A 23313-nucleotide genomic window follows, 5' to 3' on the forward strand; every position below is an offset into this window, starting at 1 on the left:
CGTTATCAGGTTGTTCTATAGAATTCTTAACAAAAATTTATACAAAATTAATTAATGTGTAAGTATCACAATATGTTGATATAATCACAAATTTAATTTACGCTTTAAGTACCGTAGAAAAATAAATCTAAGAAGTATTGGCGCCGGCGCTAACAAAATCAATAGTTACATTAGATAAACTTACAGAGCCATCTAGTTGCACCTAGGTTAACCAAGGAAAATAAAATAATTCTATGTGTTAAATGATTTAGACACGACAGTTTATTAGACTAAAATGAAAAATTACGAACATTCTGGTTTATACTTCCATACTTCGATAATATCTGGTAAGAAAGGTCCATAATCTAAATTAGGCCAAAAATACTCTCCGGCAAATAAAATGCTTAAACTAATTTTTTGCCATAAATTAAATCACAATGACAAAATTGTTTTGGATTAAAATAAAAATAATAAGTAATGCATTTCATTTTATGAGCACAGCTATTAACAACATACTGTCAAAGTCAATTAATATTTGACGTTTAGACGGCGGTGCATTATCCTGTGGTTCAATTTGATGTTTAGTTCTAGTTGTCTACGGTATCAGTCACCTTTTTTAAGGGTGTAATGTGAGATTATAATCGCATTCAATAAAAATCCTTTACATTTTGCGATGAGGTAGCACCGATGAAATAAAAAATACATTAAACATCAAAATATTATGCCTTAATTTGAGTATTGTGTCATTAAAAATATTTCGGGGATGCCGAACATGAATAATACCACCGTTCCCAATGGTAAGCATATTTTTTTAAATAAAAGCTTTACGTTTATATTAATATTATAAATAAGACCTACAACATTGACCAAAAAACAACAATTATTCCATGTGTTAATAAAAACAAGAATATAAGATTTCACCATTATTTTTTTAATTCTGACTGCCATAAATGAGATAAGTATATACCCGAATTATAGGAACTTTTGCTACACATGCATGTTTGTTTTAAATTAAAGAATGAAAAAATAATCGTCGGATATATTTTAGTGCGAAAATATTTTATAACCACTAAATTATTACAAAATATTTTTTATACACATGAGTCATTTGACAATGCTATAATCATAATACATATGAATTTCTTAAAAGTGTATATTCTTATCTTAACCCCTTGGCTACTCATTGAGAGCTTGCCAAATTTATCAGATAAAATAAATATTTAAAATATAACACCATTTAAATTTTAAAAATACCACATTCATAGATATCTTACATTTCATGAACTCCAAGGCTCTCCTATGTACGTTATTTTAGTAACATATAGAACCTTAAATTAATTTACCCTTGATAACACTTTCAATTAGTTTTAAATGAATGTAATAAGCAAGTGGTTCATAGTCCAATGTTGGATGAGGTTAAGATGTACCAATCAATATTATTTGGTGGCTGTTTGAAATATGCTTCTTCGTATTTATATATTATTAAAATGCTGTAATTGGTTATATTTCTGTTTCTGTCACTAAATAAAATACTGATGAGTTAAAAATGTTGATTCTCTGTATTAATTTTTTCTCAAATTATTATAATATATTTTATATAAATCATACAGAAAGTATATCTTAAAATTCATGGATAAAAGCATTGTAATTAAGTGTTAAGTGAAGTGATAACAATCTCTGTGTAACTAAATGTACAAAGGAATTCTTACTTAAATATAACAGATAGTAGTGATAGATAATTGTTGAGAAGTATTGCTGTGAACAATAACATTAATTTTTCTGCACTGAACTAATTCAAATACCTCTGTTCTTGAATTATTTCTAGAGGTAGAATTAATATTCCACCTAAGTATTGACCCATCAGAGGAAATCTGAACCCTTAAGGATTAGAGACTTGAATTTTGGTAGAAATATTCTCAAATGTTAATTATTTTTGTCAAGTATAGGGTTTAACAAAATATCATCCACAAGAGGTGTTCATTAAGATAGTGAAGCGGGTAGGAGAGAGCTAGTTACTTATAAAGAAAATAAATATTAACATATTCCAAAAATAAGAAAAGAAAACAAAATTATTAAATATTTTTAAATCTGAATGGACCAATACTTTCTGTAATTTTCTTAATGTTAACTAGGTTTACAATTTATATAATTAAAAGTTTTGAGTCCAGTAACTTGTATAACAACTTATTGAATTTTCTCTTAAAAACACTTGTTTTATATATTTCTCACATGGATACTCATTAAAACTTTGCTATCATTAAAAAAACAAGAAATGATCCAACGCCTAACAAGTTTCTCAATGTTTTGAAATAGTCTTTGGAACTAATTCTTACAATTCTAATATTTGCATCAATGTAAACATTACAAAGCTGGACAAGTGTTAAAATGAAGATAACAAAGGACCAACTTCATTAATCTTTTATCATCCAATCGGCAAATTTAAGATTATGATATTAGAATATAAATATGTAAGATTTTAAGAGCTGAATTGATTTGACCCTATGCAGAGGATATGGTGAATGATTGTTTATATTAAGTGCTCGGCTCTTAAATAACACTATAACGGGAAGTAGTATAATTACATGAAACAACAGCAAGCAGCTAGTCATTTTGCTTATTTTCCATTAATAATTAAGAAACCAATGCAGAGTCTCTACATGAATAAAGCAAAAAAAATAGATCTACATGGAACATGCCATGGCTATTATTTAATAACTTTTGTGACCAAGAAATAGCATTAGGCCAGGCATGTAGCCTAATGTACCTACCTATCAAGCAGCTAAAGTCTAGTACTCTTCATGAATGTTTTCAAAGTTTCTTTCACCTGTTCTTCTTAGGTCTGTGAGAGATATAACTACCATTCTCAATGTCTATGAGAGACATAACCATCATATATATTGAATTATTTTTGTATTCAAATTTGTCAGCACTGAAAAAAGTGAGAAAATGATAGTTTAAATGACAATTGATTAATCATGCCTTGGAAACTTGTATGGGTTTACTGGTGTAGCTTTATCTTTTTATTGATATGTTGATAATGTAAGTATGGAAAATCCTTAAGAAATCCTGGTTTTTAAAAAAATCAGAAAATCAACAATAAATAAATTGTTAACAAGTAAAATTTAAAGATAGTTTATTATCTCTCCAGACAAAATATCCCGACTGATTTTTATTTGCAACTTTCATAAACTTATTTTCTAATACTATGTAGCATTTAAAATCTAAACATGGTGTTTTCCTATTCAAATATCTATCCATTACATATATACTCATATAGTTTTAGATGCACCAGAGCTATATATAACATGTTTATAGACAATTAAAACAAACTTTCCGCATTGGTAGAAACAAATTGCATTGTTTCTCTATTTTACTGCATACTTTGCTCATACTTATAAATTTTATGTTTACAGGCATTAGTAGTATTGTAACATCAGTGAACTGATGTGTTGAAATTATTATTAAAAATCAGTTTTAAAGGGGAAAATGCTAAGCTAAAATTATTGTTTTATTATGCCTATTTATGCAAATATCATTTATTTTTTAGTCTTACAGTTATATAATTATGTAATGCACAAAATGTGAATGTCACAGTATTAAGTAAACAATAAAATGTAGTAGAATCAGGGCTCTTATTTTTTTTCTGCCTTGCCTAATATTTTAAGAGCATAAAACTTTGTATTGCTATTAAAAACGCATGTAGCTAACCACTGAGTTTGCAAGTTTCATGCTTTTCTCTTAATGGTAAAAAACATGTTTTTCTATTAATTTTACCAGCTAAGGTTTTTATGTTGTTTAGAAATAGTAATCTATTTAGTTCCTAAGCAATTTAAGCTTTTTATGTGTCTGTTAATTATTCCATTAATTTTCAGATCAATATGAGGTTATTGGGGACCCCCATTGGCAAATCTTTGAAAATGCTGCTGAAGACCAAGTCATTAAAATACGTGGCTACCAATATTCTAGATTGCGTACCTTTTTGTTTCATTTAATTTGTATCTCATTATGTGGTTTGCCGTATTTTATAATAAGTAACTATCCAAAGTATTACAAATTGAAGTACATAAAATGCAGTTTGAAAATGGCTAATATTATCTGTGGTAAATGTTGTAAGTAAGAGTTTATTATTTGAATATTTTGAAAATGAAGGAGAAGGTATGACCTTTATTTATTTTTTTGTTTCAGTGTCGGACCCTGAAGATAAATTTAATATGGTACCCATTCATGAAATCGACCTAAATCTTTCTAATCATAAAGATAATAAATTGCGTTACTTTATTTACCAACAATGTCGATATATTTGGCTTAGTGATCACGGTATTTTTATAAATGTTCAGACTCTCAATGAAAAAATGACTATAAATTTATTAATGGAAAATATATCCGGCATTAACAAACGCCAGCAGAATGAATTGTAAGTTATCTTAGAATATTCTTATCAGTGAAGGGCTTTAAAATTACTTCACATGTGCACGTAAAATAAAGATAAAATATATGTTATAATATATACACAGTAATTGTGTAAACTTAAACCGTAATTGATGACGTTGATTAATTACTCGTATTTTATGCTTAGTTCGCTTTTGCTGTATGAACAAGTTTGAAGGCATTAAAAATTATTTTAATTTTTACAGAATTAAACTATATGGATACAACTCTGTGGAAGTAAAAGTAAAAAGCTACTGGTCCTTATTTACAAATGAAGTGTTTAATCCATTTTATTTATTTCAAATCTTCTCCATTGTCCTGTGGTCATTAGATGAATACTATCAATATGCAACTTGCGTATTTTTCTTATCCGTGGGCTCTTGCATGCTGGCTTTGTACCAAACTAAACAGGTAAAACTGAATTTTAACATTTTTAGTTAGCAAATAATTTAATAAATACAACACCTGGCTAGATTATAGTGCTACCGAAACCGCTATACCATATCTTAGATATATGCGTCTAGGCGGAAGTATTATACTTCCGCCTCGACGCTTATACCTAAGACACACATCTCGCCCACGCTATTCATAGGCGCGGTACAGTAGTTTCGGTAGCACTACAGTATGAACAGAAAAAAAAATGAACAAATTAGGTTTTGGAGGTTATATGTCATTTACTTATTAGTAACTGCCATTTTCTTACGTGAACAACTTATCAATTAAATTAAAATATCAGGATTATATTTTCAAATGCAGTCCGTTCGCCGTTAAGAATGTAATGAATCATCATAGTCCGCCGGCCTTATTTAAATTACAAGTTCAAACACTGTGTAGAACGTTCGAATAATTTTTTTGATTAATTAGGGACGATTCGATTGGTTTCGGGCGTGGCTAAGCTGGCGGACAATAATACATCTTTAACGTAAACAGGTTGAAGTATCGACGTTGATGTAAATCCATGTATTTATCAAATTGAACTGGAACTAATAATAGTTCCAGTTCAATTTGATAAATACATGGATTTTTTCATAAGAATATAAGATTCATAAGAATTATTTGTACGCTTGTTTCATTATATTATTAATGTAATATGTAACACGTAAGAAAAAAAAATATTAGCATTATCTGAAAGCTTGACATACATATTATGTATAAGCTATCTATTTAAGCCCCAAATAGAGTAGTAGGGACAATAAAATAGTTTCAAATGAATATATAGTATATAGTTGATTTTCTGAACATATGTTTGTTAGATGCTTCCTTGGACCTTAATGAGTTTGGAGAGTGGTAGTCTATTTTCGCGCATTGACATCCGGTATTGGTGAAGGCTGTCGGAAATATAGATATATTAAACGTTACAATAATTTGTAGATAAGCGTAAAACTTCACAAGATGGCTGGTTCGACGAGTGCGTTGACTGTGACCGTTGTACGTCCGACACGATCAGGTCGAGAGGAATGTGTTGTGACGGGCACGCGACTAGTTCCGGGTGATGTGATGGTTCTACCTCCCAACGGCTGTATCATGCCGTGCGACGCTATGCTGGTAACCGGATCATGTATTGTTAATGAAAGCATGTTAACAGGTACGCAACATTATTCATACAAACAAAAGCTTAGACACTACTGACGGTATAGACATTATTGCTATGATCTGTCCCCATTTCTTTCATTGTGGTTCTATGGTGTTGTAACGTTATAAATATTAGGTTTTACTATTTTTAAAAATTAAATGCTCTCTCTTTGGCAAGCTCACAGCCACTCAACATGCTATGGAGAGGTCCATGCTCGGGATTTCCTTACGCGATCGAATCAGAAATGTGCGGACCCGTGCACGATCGAAAGTAAGCGTCAGTCTCGCCGGTGGCAGACTCTGACTCGCAGAACAAATGGAACTTAAAGATTCTGGAGTGAAGACTACAGATCATCAAGCTCAGTGTAGAGCGTCCTTGACCTTAATAAGGTCGTCAAAAGACGCTGGATGCATGAAGATTTCTACCGGTCCTATTAGATATCTGTGGGCAAGGCCTTCTTTTTTCGTCTTACGTTTGAAATGATAATGATAGGTTTTGTTCATAATATTATTTATGATAATGTTGCCAAAGACTGATAAATGAAATAGCAATTACAAATAGAGACAAAGGATTAGTAATATAGAAAACATTTCAAGGCAAAATGTAATTAAAACTAGACATACATTTTATTAGATTTATATTTTCTATTCTTCAACAACACAAAAAAATCCTTTTACTACCATCTGCAATCATGTTACAGTAGGTGATCTATAGATAGGTATCATATGGTAACATTTAGTGTACATATTAAATGTATAGCATTTATCAAAACAAAATCTTTACATCTAGAAACTATTGATTTTATCATAAATATTATAATTCTAGGTGAGAGTGTACCAGTGATGAAAGGGCCCCCATGTGTAACTACAGAAGTATATTCAACTGAAACTCACAAGAGGCATACATTGTTTGCGGGAACACACATTATTCAAACACGGTTCTATGGCAATAATCAGGTAATAACATGATTTAACCTACAATAAGAAAAATTACTTTCATATAAAACTGCGACATACTCGTGATAAAAAATATACTCTATTTAGATAAATAAATAATTTACAACTACACATACTAATCTTATCAAAATTAATATTGTAAAAAAATTATGTTTTTCGTGATTAGAAATATCGAATATTTACGATGCATATTAAACACAAGTTTTTTTTAGAATAAGAGATTGTGAAGGCATCCAGCCACAATGAGCATACTAAATTAATGAAATGGACTGTTTTGGATGTAGCTGGTTATATCGATCGCCCCCTTTGCTACCCAGAATTTTATCCATGCAAAAGCGTTTATTCATTTTAGGCCATGACTTTATGTAAAAATGTATTCAAATATCCCATCGCTGTTTATGATACCATATAAATTAATATATAATTATAGTAGCGTTTAATACCTTAATATTAATTCAAAATATTATTATTATTTGGATTACTTTTTAAATATTGTTCTTTCTAAGAATATTATGTTTGTTCCAGGTTTTAGCAAAGGTTGTACGCACAGGTTTCTATACAGCTAAAGGCGAATTGATTAAAAGCATTCTATTCCCGAAACCATTTGTTTTCGAATTTTACAAGGACGCTGTCAAATTCGTTATATTCATGTTCTGTATTGCCGCTATTGGAATGACATATTCCGTTTGCATTTACATTTTGCGTGGAGTGAGTAAATTTTTATTTATATCTATCTATAATTAATTACAATATATTTTGGTTTTGCACAGCACAAATGACCAATAGGGCAATTAGGATCTGAAGCGGAGACTACAGAGGACTTTGCTAAGGTCTTCGGAAGACGATGAGTGCAAGGCATTTACAACCGGTCTTGAAATCTGTGGAAGAGGCATCATGTTCAGCAATAGACTTCCTGTATCAATTTAACTTAGAATCAGACTGGTGCCACTTAAGTGATCCTTATGGCCCATTTAAATAAGCTCGATGAAACTTGACTTACCCCAAGAAACAAGGACCTCCAATGGCCTATGTCTAAAATGATGGTGATGAATTTTAAATAATGATCTATCAATTTAATTTTTTTTTATCATTTATTTCAACCAAAATAGTTCAGGGTTGGTCAGAATTTTATTTAAAATATTTTTAAGACCATTTTTAATTGCCAATTATTCTAAGTGAAATGTTTTATCTAATCATAGAGTTCTCCGGGCACAATAATTCTGCGTACGCTGGATATCATTACAATTGTAGTACCGCCTGCTTTACCAGCCGCAATGACAGCCGGCATTGTATACAGTCAACAGAGATTGCGAAGAAACAGAATATTTTGTGTATCTCCAGCTCGTATAGTCATATGTGGAAAGTTGCAAGTTATGTGTTTTGATAAGGTCAGTAACGATTTTTTCTTGATAAACCCTGTGCTTAATTAATTTTCTATATTTTTTGTAATCTAATTATTTCTCAGAAAACGTTGTGATTTGTTGTCTACTTATTTTTTTATTTAATATTCTTTATTGTACTCCATATAGTAAACACATATAGTTTCATAATAATAAACAAAAAAGTACAAGGGCGGTCTTATCACACGAGGTATTCTCTTACAGACAACCATAGTATGGAAACAGTAGAAGTATAAATAATTAAAGTTTTTAACAAAGTATTGATGTTTATCATGTGTAAAGAAAAAAAATATATTGAGATCTAGATAGAATTTCATTCAAAAACAGATATCATTAATTAATAAAATGTAACATGTACATTATAAAATGATAATTTCAAAATCAGCTAACAAAAGAATCTTTACAGACCGGTACTCTCACTGAAGAAGGCTTGGATTTATATGCTGTAATACCGTCATACGTTGGCGAAAAGTTCGGTCAGTGTATTGTTGAAATAGCAGCGCTGTCAAATTCTAGCCCATTAGTGCAGGCACTCGCTTCCTGCCACTCCCTTACTAGTATCCAAGGACAATTGAAAGGCGATCCTTTAGATTTGAAAATGTTTGAATTTACGCAATGGGTAAGTGTTGCTTGTTCTAAATTCTAATGCTACAGATAGAGAATATTTTTGACCCAAATATAATAATAAAATAATATTTGTTCCAAATATATTTCTTTTTCATAATTTGAAACCTTTTTAGGTGCTCGAAGAACCTGGTACAGAAAATACTCGATACGATAACCTTACACCAGCTATTGTAAAGCCTCAACCTACGACGCCAAATGAAAACTCTCAGGATTTAGATAATTTGGATTCTCTTACTATGGAAATGCCTTATGAGGTACTTATTTTAATCACAATATTAATTCTGCATAGCCTTTTTTAGGTTATTTTTATTATTGCCATGCGTAAATGTATTAGGGATCTAACATAAATATAATTTATTAAGAGCTACCAATTTTTAAAATTTTATAGCAAAATTTTTTACTCTATGATATTAATTAATTTCGTTTACATTTATGAGGAAATGTTTATTTAAAATATATTAATATTTTCCTTAAGTCAATAGACTATTGATCTTAATTGTATCGGAAATTTCGTTAAAATATAATGTAATTATGATGAAACAGTGCGTTGGAAAGATTTATTTGCCGCGGGCAAACATTCAAACTATAAAAAGCTCAACTATGGCCTAAGTTTATGCTCGGAATTTGTTTACGAGATCTGATCAGGAAAGAGAAGATCCGTAGACGAATGAGGTAATCAGACATAGCACAGACTATTAGTAAGATGAATTGGCAATAGGCAGGCCATAGCACTCACAGACCAGAAGGCCGCAGTGGCCTTAAGGTTTTGGAGTGGAGACCATAGACTGTCAAACGCAGGACGACCACCCCACAAGATGGATAGACGATCATTAATGTCGTCGTGAGTCGCATTGGAAATCTTTAAGGAAGCCCTACGGCTGTCAACCTCTTAAAGCTGAAATGATTATGATAAAATTTGAAATTCCAACCATTAACTGTCAATTAATATTTATAAGAGATATTGTTTGTCGCTAATTCTTTATTTTGGTACCTAACTTTTCAGATTGGTTTATTACGAAGATTCCACTTCTCTTCGTCTCAACAATCAATGGGAGTCATTGCGAGGGTACTCGGTCAGCCGCAAATGGTATATTTCGTAAAAGGTGCACCTGAAAAAGTAAGTCTCGTTATAGGATAATAACTCATATTCCGAATATTACTTACTTATTAGGACTTTTAGTGGCTGTTTAAATTGTATTGCAGAAACTGTATTCCACATATTATTACTAAACATAGCTTGTACATAATCATAATACTACTGAAGTAGTTGTATCGTGCTTGGAAAAAGGCGGGGTAGGAGGCCGAGGGAAAATAAGCAGATCAACGCCGCCACGAGCGCTGACGGAACAGAAAGGCCGATATTTTAATAAATTCATTACTCAATAACTTCCAAAAGGGATAATAAAGCTAACGTTTGAATTATTTAAAACTATATAAGAGTGACTACAATAAAAGCCTTTTTGAGGTTATTGTGCACGCTACTTGGATCAGGGGGTGTTTGGATCTCTCAAAACTCTGAGTTGGATACCATTATAGTTGAGCTCAAACTGAATCTATTTTCTTTCAAACAGGACTCTAGTGGCATTCTTCATAACATACCCACGTTACGTATGTGTACAAATGATTTTATGTGAATAATAATATGAAGAAATAATACTATACCTTTCTCATACCTAAGGCGCGGCGGAACAGCGGTTTCAGTTGCACTTTAATATTTGAATTATTACCTGCTTAAAACATTGTTGACCGGCAATTTTACCGAAAATTTATCTCGTGTCTCTCGTGACCGGGTACCGTTGTCGCATAAATTTTATGTAACTCTTTCATTTGAGAATTGTAAAAATTGGTCTGCGTAGCGACTAAATCAAAAACACTACTTTCAAAAAATAGTTGCACCAGGAATATTTAAATAATTCTGTAAGTTTGGTGCAATGTCATGTTCGTTCCACTCCTCTTTCAAATCGTCGTTACAATCTGGTGCTACAATTGGTGGCCTAATATCATAGTCGCTCTCTTCTGTTACGAACAATTAGATAAAGCTTCTACGTATAATTCATTAAAAGATTCTTCATTACGTTGCGTTATCGTTTTTTTTTTTAATTTTAATCACGAAATATTTTTTAACAACAAAATATTTTGCGGCTTTAATAAGTGAGTGAAACAGCTGGTAAGCTGTATATATGTATGTAATACCAGCTGTTTCTCTAACGAATAATTGCACTGCATGATCGCCAACAGAGATAACAGGGATCAAAAAAACCATCACAAGTTTACTTGTGGCCGGTCAGCATCGTGCGGCTTTAAAAACACGTGTTAACTCGTGACCGGTTAATAATTTGTTATTTGGTGCATTAATATAGTATCAGTAGTAATATTGTTTAACAACATCACTGTTATATTTTATTTAATATTATCAGTAAACCTTCTTTTAGATTGCCAGCATGTGTGACCCGTCGTCACTTCCAGAAAATTTCAGCACAGTACTACACGAGTACACCTCTAATGGTTACCGTGTTATTGGTTTCGCACACAAGAAACTCGATCGTAAAATGAAATGGATGGACGCGCAGAGAATTAAAAGAGATAACCTCGAGTGTGACATGGTGTTCTTAGGCTTTCTAGTCATGCAAAATAGCCTCAAACCAGAAACAACGGGGATTATCAAAGAGTTGCACGATGCTCAGATCAGGCAGATAATGGTGACGGGTAAGCGTTCATTGAATGCTATAAATGTATATAAAGTAAAATATTGCAATTTCAAAAGTTAACTATACCAATTATCATTGGTGTAGTTAACTTTTGCATTTAAAGTGTAATTGATTACATAATTAATATTAACTAGATGTCCCCCATCCATTTAGAGAGGCTACACTTTCTTTTGCGGATGTAATTTATTAAAACCTGTTTTTGGCTTAATACCAAATATGGCAAAGAAATACCAAGTTTTATAGCTATAAGAGGCATGGTTTGAAAATAGGCTTTTTTTGAGCACTCCCTCCCAAGGGGATTCCTAAAATTCTTAAGTGACCCCTACTAGGTCAAAGGAATTATCTTACCAAATATCAACTTTTTAATTCTTATCGTTTTAGGGATATCGCGATGAGTCAGTATTTTAGTTGAAAACTCTTCCATATATACATAAGCCAATAAAAATACATCCAGAGAAAATAGATTCATGTTTTTAGAAAGTTATTTATGCCTAAAAGATTATTATAATTTACAAAGATTTTAATATTAATACCTAAATTCAAAAAAGTAACTTCTACCTATTAATGTAGTTTGTTGCGTTATCCTTTCTTTTTAAAATATATTTCAAATATACATCCGATTTCTGGTTACAGCAACCTATATGTATATTTAATAACAGAAATAATTGCAATACAGACAATTTAAATTTATTATTTTATCGTTGGCAACAAACTCTTTTTATTGGTACCTTGATAAAGACCTGTATTTTAGGCAAGCAGTATTGATTTCATTTATAAATATATATTAGTTAAAAAGATCTAAATTTATATAGGAGATAACATAATGACTGCTGTGTCAGTGGCAAGAGGGTGTAATATGGTGCAATCACATCAGAAATTGGTACTAATTTCTCTTGGACAACAACAAAATAATGATACTCGTCCGCCATTACATATGGAGGTAAGTAATAAACTATAGTATTATTTATTTAAAGATAAGAATACAAATAGTATGTCATATTGTTTTAACAAGAAAATAACCAGCTTAATCTTTCTAGTGACTATTAAATTTTACTAAATTTAATAGTCACTAGAAAGTTCTACTGAACTAAAACGGTTCGCTTTACTGTGTAAGACATGGTATTAGACAAGACAATATACATCTTCTCATTGGGTAGTCATAATGGGAGATAAGGATGCGTTTACATGCATTTGTTGTATGACGACATAACAGTATGGGATTCCTTATCTTGCTTTTATGATAATCCTATTTACTACCCAAAAGGATTATAGCAAAAAAATAATTACATAAAATATTTCTCGCGCACCTTATAAAAAAGTAGTTTAAATTAAATTTCTGTACATCTGTTGATGCCCACTATAATGATCTGTCTGTTACACTTACGACTTAAGTGTGCGGTTTAAAAGAGCTCTATGATAGTCAAATAAAAAAATATGTTTGAGGAGAACAAAGGAGGCAATATGTAATAGTTACATAGATTTCTGAATGTAAAAGATCCCATTTTTAAACTTTATAAGAGAGATTCAAGATCAAGGCTTTTAAATGGATTTTATTAAAACATAGTAATCGATAGGGTTTCTGTTACGCGTATTGTACCTTCGCATGTTCTTCAAAGATAACTTTTCTTTTTGCATGGTGCTCATGGCATTCATAATTTTGCTATATCAGTTATTTTGGCCATTTTCTTGTTCTTTTGAATAACATGTTTTTATATTCTAAAATTTAAGTTGCAGTAAATAAAGTTACATATGAAAACTGCAATAAAATTAATTAATGTTCCCAGGTAGTCGGTGAAGATGGTCCACCGCTGTTGTCAATGAATTCATATGTTTTGGCCTTAGATGGTAAAACGTGGGCTGTTATCCGTACTCACTATCCAGAAATGATGCCAACAGTACTTAAAAAAGGTAAAAGGAATCTTGTTTTTCTATGATCACTTAAGATGTCATTGTAAGTTTATTGTTTATTTCCATTGAATTATTAATACACAACTTAACTCGCTAGAGCAAAAGTTATTTAAAGCGTTCAAAAGTATTAGCCTTATTGTTTTAACACTGGGTTTCTACTGAAAGTCTTCTGTCAGAGAGATTTTCTAACGACAGCCTTTTTCGTGCTACGGAAAAGGCTGTGCTGCGCCCATAGCGCAGTGCGGTAGGGACCGAGAAAAAAGAAACACGAAACAAAGCGGCCTATATTTATCAAATCGATACGCGGTACAGCGGTTTCGGTAGCACATAGTCCATATTCCATATCTAATATGCTTTTCTTCTTGTATATGCTATTTTGAGCGCGACGATCTGCCCGATAAAACAGTAGAACCAAAAATAATTAAAAAGTATTAAACGTAACAAATATTATTTAAACGCAACAAGAAACTAAGGGAATAATAATTGAATTAAAAAATTTATCAGAAATCCATATCGCAATACTGCCGTTGTAGTTTTCTATATACAGCCCGATCGCGTTAAGAATGCGATGAATGAAAAACGAAATGAAATCTTTGTTTTTTGACCTACATACACCCAGCAAATCGTTTCTAATTTGCCATTACGTTCAAAAGTATGCCTTTAGTTAGTCTCTGTGGACCCTACTTTCTAATTAGGCACTAATCTAATTCTGCCAACGAACTTTAGTTTTTTGTTCTTTAATTTGTTAGTATTGTGACTATAAAAATTTAAGAAAAGATGGTTTTCTTATACTAAATGTATTTTAATTTGTCTAGGCATGGTATTTGGCCGGTTCGGACCTGAACAAAAGACTCAACTAGTGACAGCTTTGCAAGGCGAGGGTCTTGTGGTAGGAATGTGTGGAGACGGAGCGAACGACTGCGGCGCTTTGAAAGCCGCCCACGTGGGTATATCACTTTCCGAAGCTGATGCGTCTGGTGAGACTAAATCATATTATTTATCTTTGCTTTTTTAAACTTAATCAAAATCGTACGCACAGGGTGGGCCATTAGGCCGGTTTTCAAAAAAAAAGCGGAAAAAAAATACTTATGTAAATTGATGTGTATAATGGATTTTATTTGTTCATATAAATACTTCTCGTATAATGTAGAGCGGAGAACTTAATGCCAGAGGCATATTTAACTAGTTAACGCTTTTGAACGGTGCAGAGACACACAAGAGAAAGAAATCAAAAATCTAAATATGAAAGGAAAAGATAGCAAAAATTAAAAACACCAAATATAAATATACTAATGGGTACTAGTAAATATAATGGTAAACAAATATAATAATCAGTAAAATTCAATTATCGTGATGTTTCCGTTAACTTGTCAAGTGACAGCTTTCGAAACTTCGCTTTGAATGCGCAAAGATTCTTGTTCAATATGGTAAACACGAGAATTTTACTTTAAAAAAACATCAATAAGGTGCTTGCCATCTAAACTCTTCGAATCTATATATATAATAGACTTCGAATTAGTGAAAACCTGCTGGTACATCGCTCGCGGGATTGCTTCGTGAATGTTCTTTTTTAACGTAAACGCAGCTCTTGTGGTATTACCAGAGAAAAAATCCAATGACGTGAGATCTGGGCTCCGGGGAAGGCGCGTAATGTTTTTTCGACGCGATATCAGTTTTCCGCTAAACATTTTGTTTACAACTACTAAAGACTTGTTGGATAGAATTATATCTTGCTGTTGTAAGCTTCAAAAGTTTGAAAAGAAAAAGTTACGTAACATTGCCGTGTAACGATTATAATTTACTGTTCGCGCACATTTTTGGTCCACCTGTATTTAGCATTGCAAAAAATAAATATCGTTATACTTATTATCTGGTCAACGCGGCCTAGTTTAAACTTGGTTCTGAACATTTTAAAATCGTATAACAACTGTAAAAATATATTGCAATACAGATGCTATTAAAGATCACGATGTTATTGTTTTGTTTTATAGCCGACCAAAATTTACTCAAGATGCATACATTCATAAAATATAATGTTTTATGGTCTACATGATAATAGTTTAACGATTTTATAGTCGGTGTTGACGTTCTATTAATAAATGCATTGTTTGTTTACAGTGGCAGCGCCGTTCACATCCAAAGAGCAAAACATAAGATGCGTAAAACTACTTGCATTAGAAGGCCGATGTGCTCTTAGCACTTCGTTTGCGATCTTCAAATACATGGCTCTCTATTCACTGATTCAGTTTTTCTCCATTTTAATTCTGTATAACGTAAGTTATTATCTTAATAAAACAAAATAGTTGATTGGATATAATTAAACTTCTTTCGAACATTTCTTCTCTTTAGCCGATAGACGCCGACTGCAAGACATAGACCTCCTCCAAAAATCGCTGCCATAAACGGTCGTGCGCTGCTCACATCCAGCGACTTCCTGCTACCTTAACTATGTCGTCGGTCCACCTAATAGGTGCCTAGCCAAGCCTCGTCTTTCGGCTCGTGCTCGCCGTTTGAGAGCCTTTCGTCCCAGCGGCCATCAGTTGCACAAACGATGTGCCCCGCCCACACACATTTCAGACGAGCAATTCTTTGAACTATAGTTCATTCTGAACCTGGTTACCTTGGTTTTTCAGCGAATCTCCTACTTTGTGATGAGATCTCGCAGCGAAACTCCGAGCATAGCCCTCTCAATTACTCTAATAGATTCAGGCGTTACCTTGCGGAAGTTCATCCTAACTAAGAAAGGGACTTATATATAGCTACTTTCGCTATGCAGCAGTAGTCGTGCAATGAAGTGCACCGCCCGCCAGCCCGCTGATAAATGCACGTGCGGCAAACAATGCGAAACACAACTTTTACAAAAATACTAAATTTACTCTACACGTGTTTCACCCCTCCACGGGGAATCCTCAAGAGATGTTACACCGACCAGTGCGCTCTCCATTACCCTCTAGGTGACCGCAAGCCTTCGAACATAGTGGTACTCAATTTTCCTCTTATTGACGCCTAAAAAAAACTGTCATGGTTACAAACCAAGAGAAAAAATAAAAATACTAGTTAATGATCGATTAGGTTTTCGCAATGTTTACAAATTTAATCAAACCACTATAAAAGAATGCACTGATTTTTATATTTTTTTGGCATTTAGTGAAATTTTATAGAAATTACAATGTCTAAAGTCATGAGCAGTTGTTTAATTCAAAGTTCTTAGGCGGATATAGTTTCCCGGAACTCTCGTGTACACGTGTTAGATATGTGCAGTTTCCTAAAAACGCACAAACAACCACCACCTTTGCGTCCTTTAACCTTTCTGAGAAGTTCTTCGTATCCCGACATTATCACAATGTTTATCATATCGCATCGTAGGATGCCTCCAGCCACAAGGTGGACAGACCACGTAGTTAAAGTCGTCGAAAGACGCTGAATGTTGTTTTGAACCGATCCTATTGAAAATGTATAGGGTAGGCCATATCCGACAGTGGACGCCTTACGGCTGAAACGATCACTATGAGATTGTTTCCTAAAAAGGCAAATATTATTGATCATGGTAATTTTTTTATAAAATGTTTGATTGAATAACATCTGCTATATTAATAATAATATTACACTTTTCAGTACTTTTCAATCCTGGGCAATAATCAGTTCTTGTACATCGACCTGGTTCTCACGACACTGCTAGCGTTATCCTTGGGGCGAGCGGCTCCCGGGCCTGTCCTGACGAAGCAGTCGCCCCAGGTGTCCCTCGTAGCTATGGCCAGCATTCTACCGCTGACAGCGCAAGTCACCCTCGTACTATTGCTCCAGCTCGCAGCCGTCTACCTACTACACTCGCAGCCCTGGTAAGTTCATTATATATATTTTTTGTGCGAATTTTCATTCACAGTTTTTTAATTGCTAGCCAACTTCGTACTGTCAGCTAGTAATTTTAAAAATGTGTGTGAAAATTCATGCGCTAATAGCCAGAGTAATCTTTAATTTGGTGTGGAAATCTTCTGGATGGACACAAGATATCCTGCCCTCTGAAGTAATATAAACACATTGGTTTGGTCATTGATTCTAAATCTTAACTAGATGTTTGCGAAAACCTTTTTCTAATATTATTATATTTATAAATATTTGTAGAGCTCGGTATCTTATTTTGGTTTCTTAATAAAATAAGAATTAAATATACTGTTTCATAATACGTCACATTTTCTGTTTGATTACATACATCTTATTTTGGTTTTCATTGACCTTAAAAATTTTGACAGCTATGGAAAGAGAAAAGAGTTGTTGGCATATGTTGTTTATAACAAAATTCATTGTTTCTTAAGGAAGTTATATGAAAAATATAACAGAATGGGTTGGCTCAAACTTTGTGTTTTGAGCTTAGCAACAATTTTGGCAATTTATTAGAAATAAATTGCCAAAATTGTTGCTTGTAAATTAATAATTATAAATTTCAGGTACAATCCCGCGAAAGGAGGAGGAGAAGTAGAACAAGTGTTGCTATGGGAAAACACCGTCATCTTCATCGTAACTTCATTCCAATATTTAGTACTTGCCTGCGTATACGCAAAGGGCTGGCCTTTTCGTCAACCATTTTGCACTAATTGTGAGTAATGCGTTATATAACTATTTAACACTTTGACTGCCATGTTGGTCATATACGAGGGGCAGTAGTTTGTCCTGTGACGCCACGGTGGTCATTTGACCGGAGCCTTTCTATATTTTCACAATTATAAGAAAGTAAATAAAAATCGAGAGTTAGTTTATTTAAATATGACCGATATAAAGATGATACTTTAAAATATAAAATGTCATTGAACGATTAAAATTTTTTATTCAAAAATTAATAAAAAACAATGTTTGAATAAATCATGCATTTCACGGTGCATTTTGTTAAAGCACTTTAAACATAAATGTGGCGCGTCAATACAATCCGTACAATAAATGGTCACCTACTTTTACTTATTTTTATTAATTTTTGACCTAAAAATAAGCATTAGAAGGACCGGAAAGTAATCGTTCGTTTCTGTCGACATATTTAACAGAAAAACCGATTGATTTTTACCGCTCCGGCATTAAAAATTCGTATCATAGATGGCAAAAGGTTGTTGATAACGAAAGTGAATATATTGTTGATTAGAAATAAAAACATGTTAAAGTGTAGTCGTGTGAATTTAACTTGAGAAAGCCACATACTTTGCGGTCCTCCTGATAGAATGGACAAACACTGCTTATCCTTTTCACGCTTTACTTAGGATGGATATTCCGTTTACGACAAAATAACAAATGCAAATGTTTCAACCGTTACTAAGGCGCTATGGTGGTCATCGGTGACCTCCAATAAGATAAACGCCCAAAAGATGCAGTGGCGTCTAGGGCAAAACAAATGATTATTCTTGTAACGTAAAGCAAAATTATTTTTTCAGATTACATGGTGTTAACATTGGTAACTCAAACTACATTCGTCATCCTGCTTCTTCTGTGCCCTTGGCCGTGGTTGGCAAAAGTCATGGAGATAAAACCCGTCGACTTAGCTGATAAAGAACAAAATGTATTCCGCATTTACCTGCTGGTTATACCGGTGCTACATTTGATATTAGCGATCGCTATTGAGGTATGATCGAAAACATTTATCACTGTTTACTAATATAGATATCTGTTTACATTTTTAAAACATTTTAACCCATTTGCACTATATGCGTATATACACTCAATTATCCTGGTCACTATCACCAGAGCATATATACCATATATTTAATAATAAAACACTCCCTAGCAATACAAGATACAGAGATGCAATTATATTGATAACATAATTTTATTGTTACATTGCTTTAATAATGATTTGCTATTTTACATGACTTTTGGTAATTAAAGAACCAACTAAGGACCAACAACATAGTTAATATCGCTGGATGCGAGCAGCGCAAGACCGGAAAATTTCTCCCTTGCAGGGGGCGTAGGTCCGCTGACATGATGATGATGATGAAACAAAGTGCGTTTACAAAATATGTAAAAGTGGGAAAGCTATTACATAAAGGGTACTATTGGCATTCTTGCATGTATTTAAAGAACCTTAATATTATGCAGTAGTTTGATACCTTATTAAATAAATATACTTTCGCAGGCGACGTTATCAGAAGTCGACAAGTTCGGTTCCTTGTTTCGCATGTTCCGGAGACGATGCTCCGATAAGGAAGAAGCTGCAGCTGAAATCACAAGCCCTCTATGGCTACCTCACTCCACTTCTGAGGTATGCTGACTTAAAGTTCGGCTTTTTAACACGTGACGTCACGGTACTTAAATTTTTATAATCTAATGTACGCGTTTGCGATAGTTATAGAAATTCACAAAACATGAATCGTATTAATAGTATAAAAGTTACGTAATTTGTGTAGAATATTCATGGCAGTGGTTGAATACCCGTTTTGATAGCTGTGAATGTAATTATCAAGAAATTAATTTGATATTTAGAATTAGCGCAAATATAAGAATGCATTCTATAGTTTAATTAGTTTTGATGAAACATTTTAGAAAATACCTTTTTAGTTAATATACAATCATTTATCTTAAGCTGACCTTGAAACTAACATAGTAATTGTTATTAAAACATCTAAAGTGCTGATTGACTTAAACGTATCAGTCTAATTAGTTTTTGTAGGTACCTCCTGGTTTCTTACAACACAAGAACAACTCTTACAAATAATTTTCATATTATTACATTTGAATGTAATGCTTTTTTAATTTAAACTAAATTATTTTATATTCATTATAAATCATCAATTTTCATTTCTATTTTGTGAACTGGTTGGTACAATTAAAAATAAAAGTGTAAACTGTAAATCAAAAGATATGAAGTATCAATAAATAAAATAATTAGTGAGAATAGATAAAAATTTAGTTTTTTTTTTTATTATAAGCTCTTAAATCAGTCTTTACTATATTTGTCTGATATTTCAACCGCGCTTTTAAAGGTTAATGAATGGAACAGCTGATTTTCCTTCACCGTTAGTGGGCGTTAATAATCGTAAAGAAATTTAAAGATGCGTCTACACATGGTCAGTTTTTTAAAAAACTATCAAATGAGTTTTAAAATATAAAACTCAAAGTTTATTATATGATTCATTGTCAGTTTTATAGATCTCTTTCATAAAGAAATATTTATGATGTAGTCCATGATATATATATCTTTTTACGTGAAATAATATGAATCAATGATGTGTTATCTTTTTAAATTAACACTGTCCGCTAAATGTAGCATAGTGTAGTTTTAAAAACTAAAATTTATACCAAACATTATTGTAACTATATAAATAGTATGGATATATGGTACCGCGGAGATGGCCAAATTTGGAAGTCAAAAGTTACTATGAAGCGCCCTTGTGGACATGGAGCAACAAAAGAGGATATTGAATTATAAAATATCAGTTTTAAAAAAACGCACTAACCTATGTGATGGTAGGAAACCAAGAAAAAGAAAGAAATGATTCATGGAATTGATACGATAGAATTAATAAAGTGCCAATATGAGTATGCATTGAATTTGAATTGTAAGAACATGAATTTTAATTCATAAAAAATGTAGAACCATTTTTCGTCATCATAAACGTTTTTTAAAATTTTTTATCATTATGTATTGTCTTATTTTAATTCAATCAGCTTTGAACACTTTCATAGTCCTCTTAATAATTTTTATAGTTTACCACGCTTTATTATATTAGTAAATTGAATACTATTTTGTTTTAAAAGTAGTTTTATGAATAATATTTTATTTATAATGAACATATTTATTAATCAATTTATAATATAATTGCATCAAAAGGGTATGTAATTGTTAATTTACATAGATTTCTTCATCTTGCCTGATGGTGTTAGCAATATTTTCTACAGACCAGTTTATGTAAATATTTACTTACATTATAACTTATGCTTACAGAAATGTATTATTTATGTTTCATAGAGCTTATAAACAAAGAATACCATTTTATAAATAATATAGAAATATCAATTGGGCATAGAATGAAAAAATACTATGCAATGATAAAATGAAGAATGATAAATTAATTATCTTCTGAGGTTTGTTTGTTGCCTCAGTTAATTATTAATATTATTGATTGCGTACAAAGACATTATTTCTAAACAAAAGCGGCGATACATGCACTTTTACAACTTACTCTGTAAATCTAATGTATGAACTTTCTCACGTTTTCTTTACTTCGTTTTTGTAGATTACTTAATTTATTTTTCATACAAAACACAAACACATCAAAGTACCAGTTTACAAGAATTACAAAAAAATTACTCGATCGAATAAATGTTTGATAATTCAACATAATTAAGACAAGACTTAACCTATGTTAGGTTTTAATTTACCCGTACAAAAAACTTTCGTTTAAAAAGTCTCTCTTGAACTATCAAACGGCAAATGTCTTTAGAAATTATTTTCGAACACGTCAGCACTGTCGTACTTCCTAATTATATCACCATATATATAAAATAAACGCCATAATATTTCATTATAATCAGTATAAATTACTTATTTTTAACATTTTGCTATTGTCTCAAGAACATTCTGTTAAATGTTTTTTATAACACAACTGTTAAAGTTTTTAGTATCAGCAACACGCTTTCTACATTATTTTATGATTGTCTATAGAAAATGTATTTTATCATTTTTCGACTTATTACACAATTATATTTTTTTAACAATAATGTAACTACTTTCATACCTTTTATTAATTAACTACCATACGAATATATATTACACCGTGTTAATGGTCGTTTGTGTAAAGTAATATTTGAAATAAATATTTTAATAAGATAAATTGGTGTACTTCGTTTTAGTACTTACAATTGCACTATTGATACATTATACAACATTAATGTAGGAGATATCATAGTCTAAGAAATAACATTATATTCGAATGAAAGTAGTTGAATGAAATGTTAAATAGAAAGTCGGCAAAAACAATATTTTGGTGACTTCATCCTTAGAATAAGTTTGTAAACAAAACACATTTTTAAAAAGTTAATTAACGGGCAAATACGAATTTTAAATCAAATTTTATTCTAATAATTTAATAGCGAAAATTAAATTTATAATTCTAAAATTTATGCCCGTATTTCTTGACTTAATAAATGTTGTAAAATTAATCTTCTGCCATGTACTTATATTAATTGAAAATTTATTTAGTGGGTCATTTTTTGTTTCATGCATTTATTATGGCGTTTTGGCCGAAACCTTGGATTATTCTCATTCTGTTTTTGAGTTATGTGAATTTTTTTTTAGTAACATTAAAAAAATTGTTCTAGTAAATATGCAATGTTTTGAATGCCCTATAGGTTATTTAGTATTAAAAAAGGCTATGCACCATTCCTAATAAACTAGTAAGTACTTAATTTTTTCGAATTTGTCCTTTGGCGCACATAATGTATAAAAAAATTAAAAGTATTCTTTTAAAATTTTATTGAAGGAACTGCATTATTGTGATCTTTTGTATTCTTGTTATTTCTATGTTTATAATCCTCGAATATTTTGGAACTTGTTGACTTGTTTTGTGTCCAACCTTCGAAACGATAATGTAGTTCGATATAAAATTTTACCTCGACAATTTTTAGATTGATATGACCAAAAATTTAAATAAATGTAATTATCTAAATTTTGTTTTATTTATTTCCAAATCTAAACCCCGAAATCATAGGCATACTATGTGCGTTTATTACATTACATATATTGTGTGGTACCA

At 31.7% G+C, this 23313-nt stretch overlaps 1 protein-coding gene across 1 annotated transcript; it reads left to right on the forward strand.

The window, feature by feature from the left end:
- The first annotated feature begins 591 nt into the window (after window positions 1-591).
- LOC137930910 (polyamine-transporting ATPase 13A3-like) lies at window positions 592-23190 on the forward strand. The gene is made up of 20 exons (XM_068774266.1): window positions 592-776; window positions 3852-4088; window positions 4165-4393; window positions 4614-4818; window positions 5779-5992; window positions 6806-6936; window positions 7462-7644; window positions 8136-8324; window positions 8743-8955; window positions 9077-9217; window positions 9967-10080; window positions 11396-11669; window positions 12484-12611; window positions 13456-13579; window positions 14395-14556; window positions 15698-15852; window positions 17195-17418; window positions 18025-18173; window positions 18994-19181; window positions 19695-23190. Exons 1-20 carry the CDS (start codon window positions 743-745, stop codon window positions 19827-19829), a joined length of 3429 nt encoding a protein of 1142 aa, XP_068630367.1. The 5' UTR covers window positions 592-742; the 3' UTR covers window positions 19830-23190.
- Window positions 23191-23313: the final 123 nt, after the last annotated feature.

The sequence above is a fragment of the Battus philenor genome, unplaced genomic scaffold (assembly GCF_028537555.1).
Source record: "Battus philenor isolate CCGP_79_NKW_IND1 unplaced genomic scaffold, ilBatPhil1.0.hap1 SCAF_7, whole genome shotgun sequence".
Lineage (NCBI taxonomy): Eukaryota > Metazoa > Arthropoda > Insecta > Lepidoptera > Papilionidae > Battus > Battus philenor.